Below are 17,161 nucleotides of genomic sequence, written 5' to 3'. Positions count from 1 at the left end.
GCACTGTTTGCATTTTCTTTCATTTACTGGTGTTTTAGGGTGTGTGTACCTGCCCTTTTCAATTTCAAGTTTGTGTGTGCTTGTTCTCAATTTTATTAATGCATTTCTATGGTTAATGTTTTGTAGTGTCAAATACGGCTCAAAAGGGTATTTAAATTTGATTTTTGCAAATGTTCTAAGTTTACTATTATTATTTGAGATGTGTGACTTCCACTGGTTTACATATTTTTGTTTTATATTTGCTTCAATGTTATTTATAATCTTATGAATGTTTCTTTTTGGAATACCTGTTGTAAAATGTATTAATGATGTGTAATAATTATCTTTTAATATTTTATTTACTGATGATAACCATGTATGTTGCTGTGATTTTCGTTGTTCATAGTATGCTTGTTTTGCAAGGTTATCCTCTGGCATATCTTTTAGTCTTAACCAGTATTTTATTAGCATTTTTTTAATTTCTATTAATAGTGGTAGTTCGCCTATTTCGCTCCTACATGCTGCGTTGCTTGTATACCTGTTTAAACAAAGTGTTCTCTTACAAAATTTTAAGTGGGTTTTCTCAATTGGACATTTCTCCCATTTTCCAAAATCCAAAATGTCTGATCCCCAGACATCTACACCATAGAGTAAAATGGGTTTAATGTTTGAATGAAATAATTTCAGAAAAAGTTTGATGTCAGTGTTCCCTTCCAATGTTTTGTTCAATGTTTATTGACGTTACACAAGAACAGCTGTGTGGTAAAACAAAAAGAGGCTTATAATATTGTAATCAAAAAACGAAACAAAAACGGGATAACACACATAATGAAAATTAAACTGTAATCAGTGGAAATGGGTTTTATACGTTCAACATTTACAAAATATTTACCGAAAATAACAATATTTTATACGTAAATGGTTCGTTTCGCTAATTACAGATAATCGGAAATCTGTAATCAGCGAAACTAGAGTCTTACACGTACAATATTTACAACTGTCGGACAAAACTTGACCAGTATATTCACCTTTCAGTCGTATATATGTCCATACAAAAATTTGCCGAAAATAACAATATTTAATTAGTAAATGGTTCGTTTCGCTAATTACAGATACTAGTAATCAGAAATCAATGAGAACACACTTCGCATTCTAATATAAATATGTCTAGTACTGGGGGATCTCTTCTCGGCTATGAAATGATTTAAAAACAATAATTTGCTTTGGTTGTAAAGTGTATTGTAATTAGCAAGTTCAGAACATGCACAGGAGCCAATAGTATTGTCCTCGTGGCGGATTATCTCTGCACACACTGGCAACCGCGCGTATTTGTTTTATGTGGTGGTACCCTTTGAGTGTGAACCGGTGTCACCAGGGCAGGCCGCTCACGGGGGGGGGGGGGTTCAAGGTGTTTTGACGACGGCCGAATAAATGTGTATTGGCTGGCGAAGATATTTCTGCACCCCATATCTCTTGATTTCGCTGCAGTTCGTGTTTTATTTCTAGTAGTGATTGTTCAATTTTGTTCATTTATTTTTTAAGTTTTTAGTGACTTTTCCAAATACTAAAGGTTTATAGCGGACAAGAAGTTATAACAGTCTTAGCCAAGAAAAATAGTGATAAAACCCTAATCCAGAATTATAGAATTAACGCATATCCAATATGTTCTGCTAAAAATAATTCATTCGGATCAGTGTGTATTTGTAAAGGATCGTTATATCGGAGATGATGTGCGCGCGATTTTTGATGCAATTTGTTTCACGAAATTTCAAAATAACCCCAAAGTTCTAGATATTGATCAATCAGTTTCCATAAAGCTTTTGACTGTGTGAACCACAGTTTCGTTATTCATAATTTAAAATCATTTAATTTTGTCAATAACTTTATAGATGATGTCAAAACACTGTATAATAATATCACCTCCCGTGCTATGAACTATGGAGCATCGACGGGTTATTTTACAGTAAATTAGAGAGTCCGCCAAAGTGACCCCTTATCTCTTTCTTAAATTACCTTTTCGTTTCAAACATTGAACTGCCATCAGTTAGAATCCGCAACAGTTTTTCTATCAGAATTTTAAAATTATCAAGCTTGTAATGTATGCCGACGACATATCATGTTTAGTTCATTCACCTTTGGTAGATATATAGATTGTTCTAAATTGTGAATAAGTTTGGCAACTGTTCGGGGTTAAGACTGAATCATGACAAAACAGAATATTAGAGTATAGGCATACCCCCCAAATATATATCATAAAATGCAATATTAGGGATATTTTTCACTTATGTTGAAACTAAATTTATTACAGATGAAAAAGTAACACAATTGAAGCAGTCCAGACGGAATTCTCGATCATCAGTAAAATACGACATTTTGAATACATTTGATTTATCACAATTTATTTACGAAGAAGTCATAAAACAAGACAGTTATAAAACAAATTGCTTACAACTTCACTTGGAAAAGAAGGGACAAAGTCAAAAGGAACACTTTGATAGCCAATATTGAAAATGGAGGATTTATTATGATTAAAATAGATTTGTTCTTAAAAGCTGAAAGCGCCTTCTCTCAAATGTGTTTGCAGTTGCCGAGTATCTTCTAAATACGAGGGATGGTAAGATTACGTTGTATGGCAGAACGTTACACAAAAATAAAAACATTGACATTTTCTTTATTTTTACATATTTGATATTATGTAAATTTAAAATATGGTGTCTCCCTACTAAGTTCGGAGAAAATTGATACAACACTAATGTTTTCTGTGGAAAGGATACATCTCAATATTTCACCATTTCGCTCAGTTACACGTGGTCAAAACAAGATATATAGCGTCATACATGGTACTTTTTTATGTCTAGAAGTATTACAAAATTTACAATATTTTTAAGTGAACCAAAACAGTTAACATTCTACTACCGGGGGTAACTAATATTGAAACGACGAAATGTAGACGGTTTTTGACTTGAATATCACGGGTATCTTTCTATCTTAAGTTGCAGGTGACTTCGATTCAAGTTGGCTGGTATACCCCTATATCAAGATGCTGGATCATGCACTAGGTGCGGCATTTTCATCATTGGACACAACAAGCCTTGTCGTTTGCCGATACATTCTACAAATAACATATCAATTGATTTAAATACACCAGGCCTGGTAGACGCACTAAACAGCCCCCGCTCATACGTTCAAATTAAAGCGGGAGGGTCGTCACCTGCACACGAGCGGGAATTGAGTTCCAAACGACGATAACAACACACGCTAAAAACGCAAAGGTTCATGGGTTCATGTTTGTAAACAATGACACGCTATGGCCATCTGACGCATGCGCAGATGACGACTCCCCCGCTTTAAGTTTGACTTTTTTGTTAAACTGTTCATTCCGTTTTTGTGAGAGTTACTATCGTTTCAGTCATTCTTTGAACGATTATGTTTAACTAAATATTGCTACACTACAGCAAGTTATTATCAACATGTTATTATCAACCGACAATGTTGATAATAACTTGCTGTAATGTAGCAATATTTAGTTAAACATAATCGTTCAAAGAATGACTGTAACGACAGTAACTTACTTTGCTAAGCCCATATATTTTTGTCATCCACCAGCACACGATTTTTAAACGGGCCAACCCTTAATGTATATATGTACATTTTTGTATATAGTATGATTAGCACATTTGTTTACACGTGCTACGACTATAACCCTTACAGGGTTCGTGACACAACCCTGTCTCAGCAAAAGGTCACATCACAGTTTATTCGCGGGAGCGAAACAATCGTTTCACTGAAGACAATCTATTTTTAGCTTTCCAGTTACTGCGACTGCGCAAACTTAGGGGATTTCCCTTGGATTTCCCCATATTGACGCATACTGATTTGAAACGTCTTAAGTGACTATAAACACTTTCTAGTGTTTGTTCGTTTTGACAGCTGATTATCGACAATAAATTGTCGCGTTAAGACGGGTTCACAGCCTACTGTTTTAGAGATTATTCTGATTAGATGGTTACAGCCCAAGTGTCTGGACGATAACACGTGAGTATTGCTCACAGTCACGCGTGACACAGCGCTTATTGGTCAAATGTTCATTTCAGAAATGTGCATGCTCAGTTTACACGGTGTGTATAAGAAAAGGTGTGCAACTCACTGTCGTACATTTCAACTACTCGGTCGTAGTTATGAGGGATTTTTGTCCTTTTTTTTCAACACTTCGCCTATGTGTATTTGACCATGCAAAAAACTATAATGCACTTTTTAGTTGCATGATTTGACCGATTTCGGAGTTTATTCATGTCGATAACGCCGTCGTATCACTTCCAATTCAACTTCGCACTATGAATCAGGGGAAAAACACACTAGGTGAATTTACCTGAACGTCCAGGGGCGCTCCGAGCGTCGAATGAATGCGCTGAATCAGTTTCTGCTACAGGCTCCCTCACTACTTTGTACGCAAGAGCGGACCTACTTTTTTGTGTTCAGAAAACGTTTCAGTGGCTACACTTTAGCTTGAAATTTTTTTTTTATGTAAAATAAACAAATAAATGATACAGTGAAAGTCACAAAGCTAGAGTTTTGCTTATAAACGTATTTATAAACAAATTGTAAAAGTCTACCATCAGTTTTCATTCAGATACATTTATAATAATAATTGACGCGAGAGCTAAACATTGTCTACGCCCATGCACGCGAATGCCGTCACGTGACATAGCAACTGCGACCGCTCACTTCCATAAGATGAAGCGTTGACTGATTGGTTGATGTTGAACAAACTCATTAATAATATTAGAATACAGAATGGTGTTACAATACTATTTCTTGATTGGCCATTCGAAATCTAACAGCAATTAACTTATAAAATTATATTCATGTAACGTTTATGACGTCCCCAACTTTCTGCTTTTCATATTTCATATTCGAAGAAAAAAAAAACAAAAAAAACAACGAGTTAACCCTCAGATTGAGGTGTAAACTTCTGAACCCCCAACTACGCTTATCAACGCTGGTAACCAGTCGAGGCTTGGAGAATGTTGTTCATCTTGAGTAGTTACTATTTTAGTCACCATCTGTTGTTACTGCGCATTTTATGCTTTTCCCTTTCATAGAATAAACAAAATCACAGTATATTAAATCCTACAGAGCAAAGATGACGTCACAAGAGAATGTCACGTTCATTGGTCGAGAGAAGGAACTGTCAGAGCTTCAGACCGCATTGGAATCTGGAAAAAAGATCATTCAAATAACAGGCCAACCCATGGTCGGGAAAACAGAGTTAGCAAAACACTTGTTGAAGAAAATGAAAGATTTCTATAAAGAAGATCAGTCTATTTTGCACATACATGAGGTCAGCATTAGAAATGTCAAGAATATTGAACCAATCATTTCACAGCTTATTAACCAGTTTACCCTATCAGAACAATCGTATTATGCTTCAGATCAGTCACATGTTCAAGAGGATCAATCAGCGGTCGGCTATAATTGCAGTTCCCCAAGTCGCCAATTAACATTACCGTTTCAACGTATACTGGACATTGTTCATAAGGCCAAACATCATCACATTATACTGTTGGATAATGCAGAAGATATATTATTGGCTGAAAGTACAGCAAAATCAGATTTTATTGATTCCATTCTGAATTTAATCGAAGAATCATCGGATTTGATTCAGGTTGTAGTCACAACAAGGTTTAAATTTCGAGTTGTCAACCACGTGGTTTTCTACTCCCTGGATCTCAAACCACTTCAACCAGAAGATGCAGAAACTCTCTTAGAATTAGTTGCAGAAGGTGTAGATATTCAAGAATATAAAATTAAACTTGCTAATTTATGCAGTTTTTTGCCCAAATTGTTGATTGTTGCTGGTTCAGCACTGCGAAATGGGCAATATACTCCGGAAGAGCTTTCTACCAGATTGGAAAAGAGAATGTCCAGTCTTGATGAGCTCTCTGACGAAGGAAAGATTGTGATTGGCTCATTTATGGATGCTTTGTTGCCAATATTGCAAGAGAAATCCTCTGAGTTGCAGTATATTCCAGGGTCCTTTGGACCACGTCTAGCGGCTGCAGTGACAGGCAAACCGAGTACAGCCATAGTTAAACAGGATGTATTGAATCCTTTATGTAAACGGTCTTTATTAGATAAAGAGAGCGTTGAATTCGAAATCAGCGATGCGTTTGATAAACTTAGGTACGACATCCACCCATTTATTCGTGAGTACATCAGAGACCATTTCTCACATTTACACGATGAAGACTTAGTCCGTGATCGCTTTTGTGACTTTTTCGCTGAATTACTGCATCAGATGTCAAGTTATATTGATCGGAAACCAAAAAGCACAATTCCACTACTAAGCATTGAGATGCAGAACATTGCAAAGTTTTTACGAGAGGCAATGCATTGTGGGGACGAACGTTACCACGTAATGATTAACGTAGCACAACATGCCGAGTACCTCTTGATGAATTTTCTACCATCTGCTGGAGCAGTGGAATTCTATGAAGCATGCGTGAACTCAGCCAGAATGCAGAATGACCCGGCTGATTGTGCTGTTATGCTGCATTGTTATGGACAGGCACTTAATCAAATTAGGGGTAAGGCATAGTGATCTACTATAGATTGCTGTATGTAACACCAGGTTTTGGGTCGATCTACATTTGTATATCATGAACTCAAATTATCTTGTAAGATATTTATAGATTGGTGTTCAAATTGGAATTTCATTGGCCAAGGGAATAATTCTTTGAATGGTCAAAAGTAGGTGTTTTGAAGAATATGGTTGTTCAAAATAAGGATTTTGGTGAACATACATTGTGATTTTCAGACTGGCCTAAATATACTAGTTTGGAATAAAATTGATTTCAAAATATGAACTTCAGATTAGATTAGTGCAGAGTGTGTATTTTGCGATCATAACTGAGATTAATCTTGACATTTGACAGGTAACTGGCAGAAAGCAAGAAATGTTTATAAAGAAGCCGCTGAATTATTGTCCCCAATGACAAACAAGCAAGATAAACTGGCAAGACTTTACACAAGTATTGGATGGAATCTGCATTTGCTTGGTAAAGAACGGGAAGCACTCAGGTACGATGTTCACGGTTTGCTATGCTAATTTGTGGATATATTTCATTGTCAGTTCATAGTAATGATATCATTACTAGTTGTAAACGCTCTTGCATTACATTCCTCTACAAGCTCTGTAGATTATTTAAAATTCAAAAATTATCTTTAATGAACCCTGTTATAGACAAATTACCAAAACAAGAACGAATAAATGGAACGTTAACCGTTCGTGCTGAAAAAACAATGAAAGTCCACCACAAAAAAATGTTCAAGAATTATTCATATACAAAATAACTGTATTATTCCTACTCACAATCAGGACATTATTATCACTAGTACTTGAGCCTCTACAGACCTTGTGTCTTTTAAATCACATAAAATACAACGGGAAACGCCCAAAATGTTCTTCTGCCACTATGTTCAATTCCGTTGTAGTAATGTGAAATGTTTTTTTATGAAATAAAATGTTGTCTTGTATCATTACAGTTATTTCTACAAAGCCTATGATATACAGAAGAATTTAGGTTTGATACCACATAGAGATACTTCATCTACAGCAGCATGCCTAGGTGTTATAAACACAGCTATCGGTAAGCTATATTATACAAAGATTTATTTGTAATCTTTCTAATATAATGATGATTATGGTTTGAAGTATATGGTTATAAAATGACCTGCATGTCTACAAAATCAAGGCAAAATGTTCACACTAGGACTCAGAATCTGTACAGATTCACATTTGTCCCAGTGATGTCAGATGAGTATATTAAGATTTCATATTTTTTATTAAAATGTCTGTAGTTGCGATGCAAATCAATACGAAAAATTGTTCTTTTGATAGAGATGCATGTTTTATAGAGCAGGTTATTAAGGTAAATTGGAGTGCACTTATAATAGGAAAAACATTGAATTGTCTTTTGATCTGTATATTTCTATAGGGGAGCTGGCTGAAGCGAAAAAATATCACGATTTATCACGATCAATGCGTGGTGACTTGTTAGGAGATCATCCCATTATGGGCGGCTTGCAGAACAATCTGGGTATTTACTATAACAAAGTTGGAAACAGTGAGAAAGCGTTTCATTATTTCAAGTTATCTTTGCGAACGAAGAAGCGGTTCAACAAGAAGCCTGCTAATGATATCATATATTCATTAACCAATGTAGCCTTGGAGTACAGCAAGCGACAAGACATGGAGAAAGCGTTGGAGTTGTTAGACGAAGCTTATGAGATGAGGTGTAAGATGGGTATGGATCACCCTGATATGGCGCTAATATACAACACCAAAGCCAAAGTCTATGCCAGAGGCTCAGATTTAGAGAATGCAGAGCTATACTATAAAAAAACATTGGAGATTCGACAGAAACTAATGGGAAAGCACACTTCTGTGGGTGATACAATGAACATGTTGGGAAAAGTTATGCTTCGTGCTGGTAAATTTCAGGAAGCAAAAAAGATGTTCAGTAACGCACTAGAGTTTAGAAGAAAAGTGCTTGCTAACGAGCCAGAAAATGGTGGTGTTGCTGAGTCCCTGAATTGCTTGACAGAATCATGCATTCAAATGAAAAAATACAGGGAAGCTAGGGAGTATGCCCGGCAAACTGTGACGGAGTATCAAAGGTTGCATGATGTGTATGGGGAAGGGAATAAAATTGATAAAATGCTAGAGATTGATCAAAAGATAGAAACTGTGAAAGAGAAATTCAAGTTGGTGTTTGAAACAGAGTAGGAACATACCATAATATAATGGTTAATACTATATTGTAATGGTTATATGGTTAATATATGGTTAATACTTTTGTAAAGTGTAGCTGTGTACCTTGTATGTAATACGTGATGTTAGAAAGATTTTTTTAGGTGTAATACCCTTCCTTCCAATCTGGGATAATGACCTAAGAAAGGGTCGAAAGAGTATACCAACTATTTAAATATCAGTTGCTACATAGATAATCAAATGCTTTGGTTCAGAATACATTGACACATTAAAATAATATGAAATTGATATGTTAAAACCTGGGGTTTTAATGGTTGGTTTGTGCTTGTTGTCTTGAACTTGAAAGGTTTGCAGATTTTACACTGCGTTGTATATTTGTAGAAAGTAGTTACTTAGCTAGATTTAAATTATTGTTCATGAAGATTCTTATATCACCTATATCTATTTTAATTAAAATGTTTTTAAATGTCTTGCATGTTAGTAATATTGTTGGTTACTCTCACATTTCATTTTTTCCATATATTTACGTAGAGTAAAGAACTTCTTGTAAGCTATTAATTTTACTGAAGTGTTTGTTATGTTTGTTTTTTTAAAACAGAATGGAACTCTTGTTGTCAGTATTCATTACATAGTTGTTATATTTGATTATTTGTTTTTTAAGTAAACATCGAAATGATATCTGTCTGACCCCACCCCACAAATTCCTATTGTATGAGTATTTCTAGGGGTACCCACGGGATAGCGTCACTGCCAGTCGCTTTAGCACGTTCTCTATGTCGGATTTGTATACACGCAATGATAATCCCATGCTTCTTCCGTAAACCCAGATCAAGTAGTGTATGTTTTCAAAAAGGGAAAGTAATGTTCGGTGCTTATATCATCTTTAAATGAGAATAGAAAGTGCACATGTTTCATGTTTGCTTATGGTTTTTAAACTGTGGTTGTTATGTTTCGAATAGAGTATTAATGAGTTTTCTATTACATTTTATGTATTTATATTTCCATTTTTGTAAAGTTTGCATTAGTTGCTTTCAAGTGTTTGAACCGTGGTATATGAACGTGGCCTTTGTTCTTTCATGTCTGTAACCTGCTGTAACGTGCAAATTTTACGGCGTGAGACTTAATATTCGTGAATTTAAAAAAAAAAACATTTGTTGGTATGCAATCCTGTATCTAGAAGTTTCAATCGAATTTATTGGGCTATTAAATATAGCATTGTCGAATTTTGTAATGTATTTTACTATGACATTTGATTTTGACAATAACAACCTCTATGTAAGTTGTAACTATGCTATTTTTAGATTATGTAAATAAAGCTGTTCTTTATATATATGGCCGCCATTTTTCGACTGTTGTTATGTTCAGTATGTTGTCCGCTGGTCAATTCTTTCAAATATACTGCAAGTTTTATTCATCAACGTCTTACACGAATGATATGCGTTTACACAAACAGCTGAACGTCGTTGCACAATTGAACACATCGCCAACGCAAAACAAAAGTCATCATCTGTCATTAAATTATTCGCTCAGTGGTGGACCTTTGTTTGCTCCAAAAATGTTGTTTCGTGTGGCATTTTTCCAGCAATAGTTTGTTTATTTTTTTATTTTTTTAGGACATTTGTGCAAAATACAGTTATTCCAGGCGTCTACATGTGAGGGACAATACAAGAGCCAACAATAAAAGCACTATACAGGGCGGCGGTCGTCGCGCCGCGAATGTGCAACATGTGTTGATAAACATTGCTTTTCCCACAATGCAATGCGTTTTTTTAATGAAAATCACGAATACGAGTTTTGACCTGGACGAGACGTAAACTAATTACCGCCAATGACTTCTTCGATGCCTTCCAATCACCAAAGAAACTACCTAATTACACTTGGTCTCAGTTTGTACAACAATCAAAATCGCCATCAAAATCAAAATCGCTGCGCGACGACCACCGCCCTTCAAACTTCACGCGAAAAATATATGTCTATTTGACGTAGCACACATCGTCTAGAAATCACACGTTCATTCGGTTGTATCGTTGAAGTAAACCGCCCCCACTTTGGCGTTACCAGTACTCATGTGGTGAATAACAGCGTTGATCTTCAATGTTAGGGTTAATACTGCGACTGCGCAAACTAGGGGATTCCCCTTGGAGTTTCCCCGCATAAAAATAGTGTAAACATACGGCAGTCTAGAGTGGGCATTACTGTTAACATTTGATTAACAGATTCTAGATCAGTATTAGCGATTAACACTTTGTAACGCCGAGCATTACAAGACCGTTACATTACGTCAAGACTACGTGACAGTTACGACTGGGTGGATACGACACAATGTGGGTAACGTATACGTACTGTATTACACTAAGAGTCTGGGTGGTTTTACGCTAATATTTATTGTTAGGTTTTTTACTGACACTGGGCATTGTTAATGGGTATTAGTTTGTATTGTGATGCCGGGTTATAGTAAAACTTATTGGAAATTATTAAAACCTATTATGTATGACTTTGTTAAGACTAGTTTGTATATGTTATGAAAAATGTGCATTGTGCTTCATTGACGTTTAACCTCACAATAGAGGTCATGGGCCAGAAGCGGTCATAGATTGCCCCCATTATACTGGAAGAAAGGAGAAATAAGATTATATCTACGCCACAGATTGTTGTATTAAGATTCTATGGCATAGTGTGTTCATAATCACTGTTTCGTATCTAAATGTGTGTCAATAGTGTATGACCTCATGTAAGTTAAATACCCACCGAAAAAAAAGTCTTGCTACCTTTTCTGTAATCTTTGACCCCTTCAAATTCAAGATGGCGTCCAGGGTAGCCGTGTGAGCTATAAGGGCTCATACCACTAATTGAATTTCCATAGACGACAATGTTAACATATGACGAGATTGCTATATGAAAATGACGAAGAAAGTTGAAAATATGGCTCAAAAATGGGAAATCAACATGCCAGTAATCAACCATATGAAAAAAACTAACATGTTGGCCAGCTCAAACTCTTGCAAATCTCAGGTAAACAAGACACACCTACTGTATTTGGATTGCACCAAGAGAAATCACTGGAAAAACACCAAGATTAGAACATACATTAACACACAGAATAAACCCACAGGTACACAGCCGCTAAGTAGTAAACAAAAGACCACATGTTGGTCGCACCTCTGACCCAGGTGATTACGCCCTCAAACAGGGAGCACCTGAGAAAAATAATATTTAAAAAATTTCATTGGTTCTTGCTGGGCATTTAAATTGGTTAATTAGTGGCATGAGACCTTCAATAACCATATATCAGCCCAAACAGTGGCTATAATATTGATTATAGTGTCAAAATTATTTAGGTCAATGACTTTATAAATTCACAATTAAGAGTGAATGGGTAAATTATTAGGTACAAATTGAAAATAAATGTTGTATAAAACGTGTTACAGATGCATGTGTATGCCTATGATCTACATTTGCTACCAAGAGCCTGCTATGTATTTGGTCAAAGGTCACAGAAAAAATAGAAACTAAGGTTGTTTTGTTTTTTGATAATGGACAATAATATCAATACTTTTTAATGATTATTTCATTGGACAACATTTTACTTACATGTGCTGATACACCATTAATTAATATTGTCTGTACAATTATCATAATCAATGACATCATCGGCTTCATACAATCACTAGATCAACAAATCAATATAAACATTTAGACACAATACAGTTATAAAAACATTATGCAATAGAATTTGCAAAAACAATATGTTTTGTGGCGTATATATTCGCTTAACCCCCCCTTTCCAATATAGGAGATAATCTGCGATCTCGTATATAGTCATTAGAAAAATCGCAATGTACAGTTGTATTAAAAAAATCAAAATTAAACGTACATGATAGTTTCTAATAATTGAAGGTTCTGTACAAGCTAATTCATGTGAATCCTATAGACAATGCCCAGTATAAAATAGTTCAAAATTGGTTATTACTAAATTACTCATCTCTTAAAAAGGTTAGTCCCAGTTATTGCACATGCGCCGTGTTGATTAGCATCAAATTATTTAGCTTCGAACAGGTAAAAACACTGTGATTTGATAGTGAATGTGCTGTCCAGCACAGGAGATTGTGTTTCCTCGTTCCTGGTAATATTTACTGACATTCACTTATTTACACCCCTTCATGGTTTTCTGCATTTATTTCTTCTAATTGTAGACTGAATACCTAATAGTCTGTTTCGATATAATTATCACCATGAACTGCATTAATTATCACATGTGAATGATCACTAATTATTATAACGTATTCTAATTGCCATACAATATAATAACAGTATATTGAATCCCGTAGAACAAAGATGACGTCACAAGAGAATATCACGTTCATTGGTCGAGAGAAGGAGCTGTCAGAGTTGCAGACGGCATTGGAATCTGGTAAAAAGATCGTTCAAATAACAGGCCAACCCATGGTTGGGAAAACAGAATTAGCAAAACAGATATTGAAGAAAATGGAAGAAAGTTACAAAGAAGATCAGTCTGTTTTGCATATACATGATATTAGTGTTAGAAATGTCAAGAGTATTGAACCAATCATTTCACAGCTTGTTAATCTGTTTACCCTATCAAAACAATCGTATCATGCACTAGATCAATCACATATTCAAAAAGACAAATCAGCGGTCGCCTATGATTGCTGTTCTCCGAGTAGCCAATTAACATCACCGTTTCAACGTATATTGGACATTGTTCATAACACCAAACATCATCACCTCATACTATTGGATAATGCAGAAGATATATTATTGGCTGAAAATACAGCAAAAACAGAGTTTATTGATTCCATTCTAAATTTAATCGAAGAATCATCAGATTTGGTTCAGGTTTTAGTCACAACAAGGTTTAAATTTCGAGTTGTCAACCACATTGTTCTCTACTCGCTGGATCTCAAACCACTTCAACCAGAAGATGCGGAAACTCTCTTAGAATTAGTTGCAGAAGGTGTAAACATTCAGAAATATAAAGTTAAACTTGCTAATTTATGCAGTTTTTTGCCCAAATTGTTGATTGTTGCTGGTTCAGCACTGCGAAATGGACAATATACTCCGACAGAGCTTTCTACCAGGTTGGAAAAGAGAATGTCCAGTCTTGATGAATGCTCTGACAAAAAACTGCTTGTGATTGACACATTTATGGATGCTTTGTCACCAATATTGCAAGAGAAATCCTCTGAATTGCAGTATATTCCAGGGTCCTTTGGACCACGTCTAGCGGCTGCCGTGACTGGCAAACCGAGTACAGCCACAGTTAAACAGGATGTGTTGAATCCTTTATGTAAACGTTCTTTATTAGACAAAGAGAATGTTGAAATCGAAATCAGCGATGCGTTTGATACACTTAGGTACGACATCCACCCGTTTATTCGTGAGTACATCAGAGACCATTTCTCACATTTACACGATGAAGACTTAGTCCGTGATCGCTTTTGTGACTTCTTCGCCGATTTACTGCATCAGATGTCAAGTTACATTGATCGGAAACCGAAGAGCACAATTCCACTACTAAGCATTGAGATGCAGAACATTGCAAAGTTTTTACGAGAGGCGATGCATTGTGGAGACGAACGTTACCACGTAATGATTAACGTAGCACAACATGCCGAGTACCTCTTGATGAATTTTCTACCATCTGCTGGAGCAGTAGAATTCTATGAAGCATGCGTGAACTCAGCCAGAATGCAGAATGATCCGGCTGATTGTGCTGTTATGTTGCATTGTTATGGACAGGCACTTACTCAAATTAGAGGTAATTTAAAAAATGTTATGATTTTTATTGTGATCAGACAAAATATATTTTCAGGATCTAAGAATATGAATTGTTTGATAACTGGAATTACCGTAGCCGAAATGGGATGTAGGAGTTAGGTCATATAATTTATATTATTAAGATTTAATTTTAGGATATAATTTATAGAAATATGAATGATCCATATTATGATTTTTTTTTGGAAATAGAATTAGTCAATAATATGATTTCATGGAATATGATTGGCCAAGAAAGTTGATTGTTTGCAGGTAATTGGCAGGAAGCAAGCGATAATTACAATGAAGCCGCTGAATTATTATCACCAATGACTGACATGCAAGATACATTGGCACGAGTGTATAGCAGTATTGGATGGAATCGGCATATGCAGGGTAAAGAACGCCAGGCATTGAGGTATAGTATTCAATGCGTTCAAGAGATTTTTAATTTTTTTTAATTCTTCTAATAAAGCCAGCAACCTTGTAGAATCAGTCACAGGTTCACGTGAGAGTATGTTTACAGAAAGTTCGCGAAACTGAGCAATTTGGATGAGTCCTACAGTTTTTGTTTAAAGGGCGTGGACGTCGCGCAGCGCGTGTTCGTATGATCATGTAAACAAACAATGCCTTTTACATGCGTTGTATACGTCGCTGTGAGTCCCATATCGAACAGGATCGACGCGACGACCACCGCCCTTTAAAATACTGCACACAGATATATTACTAGGTATTTTCCCATTGCAGGTATCTTTACAAAGCTTACGATATACAGAAAAGACTCGGCATGATACCCCACAGACACACTGCATCCACACTATCAAGTCTTGGTGTTGTACATACATTTGTCGGTGAGATACACATTTGTTGTCGATGGCAATTCTAATACATTACCTATATAATAAAGTACAAAAATAATACATGTAATGAAGCTGTGTTTCTAAACTCAGTAATTGTTTGTACTTTTCTGCAGGGGAGCTGACAGAAGGTGAAAAATATCACATGATGTCACTCTCGATGCGTGGCAAGTTATTCGGAGACCATCCTATTATGGGTGGCATGCAGAACGGTCTTGGTCTATACTACAACCAACTGGGCAATACTGAGAAAGCGTTTCATTATTTCAAGTTATCTCTGCGAACCAAAAAACGATTTAACAAGAAGCCTGCAAACGATATTGTGATTTCGTTGAATAACGTAGCCATGGAATACAGTAAGCGAGGAAACACGAAGAAAGCGCTAGAGTTGTTAGATGAAGCTTATGAAATGAGACGCAAGATGGGAGTGGATCACCATGATATGTCGCTAATTTATAACAACAGAGCTAAAGTTTATTCACGCATCGCAGATTTAGAAAACGCGGAAGTAAATTTTAAAAAATCATTGGAGATTAGAAAAAAACGAATGGGAGAACACACATCCACCGCTAGCACGATGCATCTGCTGGGAGAAGTGATGCTTCGTGCCGGTAAGCTTCAGAAGGCGAAGGTCAATTTCAGAGAAGCAGTGGAGTTGAGAAGGAAAGTACTTGCCCAACAACCACAAAACGACGGCGTTGCAGAGTCCTTAGGTTACTTAACAGAAGCATGCATCCAACTGAAAAATTATAAAAAAGCTAGGGAGTATGCCAAACAGACTGTGGCAGAGTATAAACGAATACATTCTGTATATATGGAATGCAACAAAACTGCTAAAATGATAGAAATTGAACAAAAAATGGAAATTGTGAAAGATAATTTCAAGTTAGCATTAGAAACCAAATTATAGTTTTAGCTCTTTGGGGGGGGGGGGGGGTTACATAATCTCCAGACACAAGAGGATCGGTCAATGCTTATGAAACTGTGCCATTCCTAAAAGGTTTAAAACTTGGATTGTCCAAATATTTATAACAATAATGTGTATATTATATCTATTTTTTTTATAAATTTACTGACCTAACAAAATATCTATCCGAATCATGGTTGTCAGAATATACACCAGAAACCTTCCTCAAAACACAGTTGAGTTCTATACAACGGTTATTGGTACCAAGATGGTCTTGTCTTATCACAACCATGGTAGTGAATGGTAGTTACCATGGCAATTACAATTTTTATCAACTTGTTACAAAGTAAGTATCAAAGCAATTGAGATGGTGGTTTTTCAAGAAGTCGAAAAATGCATTCCGCCCCCCCCAAAAAAGACAAAAATATTCACACTAAAATAAGAATTGAAAATATCGTCACAGAAATGGACAAATCTCAGATGTTCACCCAAAGTACTTACATACCAAGTATCAAAACAATTGAGCTGCTAGTTTTCAAGTCAAGTCAAAAATACCATTTTTTGCGAAACATAGAAAATTGAAGATATTGTCATGAAGCAAAGACCATATAATGTACCTACATATCAAGTTTTAAAGTAATTGGCCTGGTAGTTTTCAAGAAGAAGTCAAAAATAGAATTGTTTACAGACGACGACGACAGACAATAACCTGGTGCTTTGAGAACATTTTCATCTTATAATGGTGGTCCAAAATATTTAATTTCCTTGAATAAAACCATTTATTATGCTCCTCATCATAATGTTAGACTTGTGTTATGTGCAATTTAGTACATCGAGGAAATAAATAAACAACAAAAATACACAGACAAA

At 35.7% G+C, this 17,161-nt stretch overlaps 2 protein-coding genes across 3 annotated transcripts; both read left to right on the top strand.

Moving 5' to 3' along the window:
• Positions 1–3,845: 3,845 nt before the first annotated feature.
• LOC100369926 (uncharacterized) lies at positions 3,846–10,082 on the top strand. Of its 2 annotated transcripts, none has more exons than XM_085492204.1 (5): positions 3,846–4,014; positions 5,116–6,566; positions 6,915–7,059; positions 7,525–7,628; positions 7,977–10,082. In XM_085492204.1, the coding sequence occupies exons 2-5, from the start codon at positions 5,123–5,125 to the stop codon at positions 8,765–8,767; spliced, it is 2,484 nt and encodes an 827-aa protein (XP_085348330.1). In that variant the 5' UTR covers positions 3,846–4,014; positions 5,116–5,122; the 3' UTR covers positions 8,768–10,082. The 2 variants fall into 2 exon arrangements, with proteins under 2 accessions (XP_085348330.1, XP_085348331.1); XM_085492205.1 differs by having other exon boundaries at positions 5,099–6,566.
• Positions 10,083–10,902: 820 nt separating this feature from the next.
• On the top strand, positions 10,903–17,161 carry LOC102805089 (uncharacterized). The gene is made up of 5 exons (XM_006818880.3): positions 10,903–11,076; positions 13,081–14,531; positions 14,801–14,945; positions 15,275–15,378; positions 15,501–17,161. The coding sequence occupies exons 2-5, from the start codon at positions 13,088–13,090 to the stop codon at positions 16,292–16,294; spliced, it is 2,487 nt and encodes an 828-aa protein (XP_006818943.1). The 5' UTR covers positions 10,903–11,076; positions 13,081–13,087; the 3' UTR covers positions 16,295–17,161.

The sequence above is a fragment of the Saccoglossus kowalevskii genome, chromosome 17 (assembly GCF_978046115.1).
Source record: "Saccoglossus kowalevskii chromosome 17, keSacKowa6.1, whole genome shotgun sequence".
NCBI lineage: Eukaryota > Metazoa > Hemichordata > Enteropneusta > Harrimaniidae > Saccoglossus > Saccoglossus kowalevskii.
Note: the sequence above shows the minus strand (reverse complement) of the source record. Positions and strands in the feature narration are given on the sequence as shown.

Coding starts and splice junctions, on each gene's coding strand:
- LOC100369926 (XM_085492204.1), top strand. CDS start 5,123: ATGACGTCACAAGAGAATGTCACGTTCATTGGTCGAGAGAAGGAACTG. Junction 6,567..6,914: donor GGCACTTAATCAAATTAGGG/GTAAGGCATAGT, acceptor GACATTTGACAG/GTAACTGGCAGAAAGCAAGA. Junction 7,060..7,524: donor AAAGAACGGGAAGCACTCAG/GTACGATGTTCA, acceptor GTATCATTACAG/TTATTTCTACAAAGCCTATG.
- LOC102805089 (XM_006818880.3), top strand. CDS start 13,088: ATGACGTCACAAGAGAATATCACGTTCATTGGTCGAGAGAAGGAGCTG. Junction 14,532..14,800: donor GGCACTTACTCAAATTAGAG/GTAATTTAAAAA, acceptor GATTGTTTGCAG/GTAATTGGCAGGAAGCAAGC. Junction 14,946..15,274: donor AAAGAACGCCAGGCATTGAG/GTATAGTATTCA, acceptor TTCCCATTGCAG/GTATCTTTACAAAGCTTACG.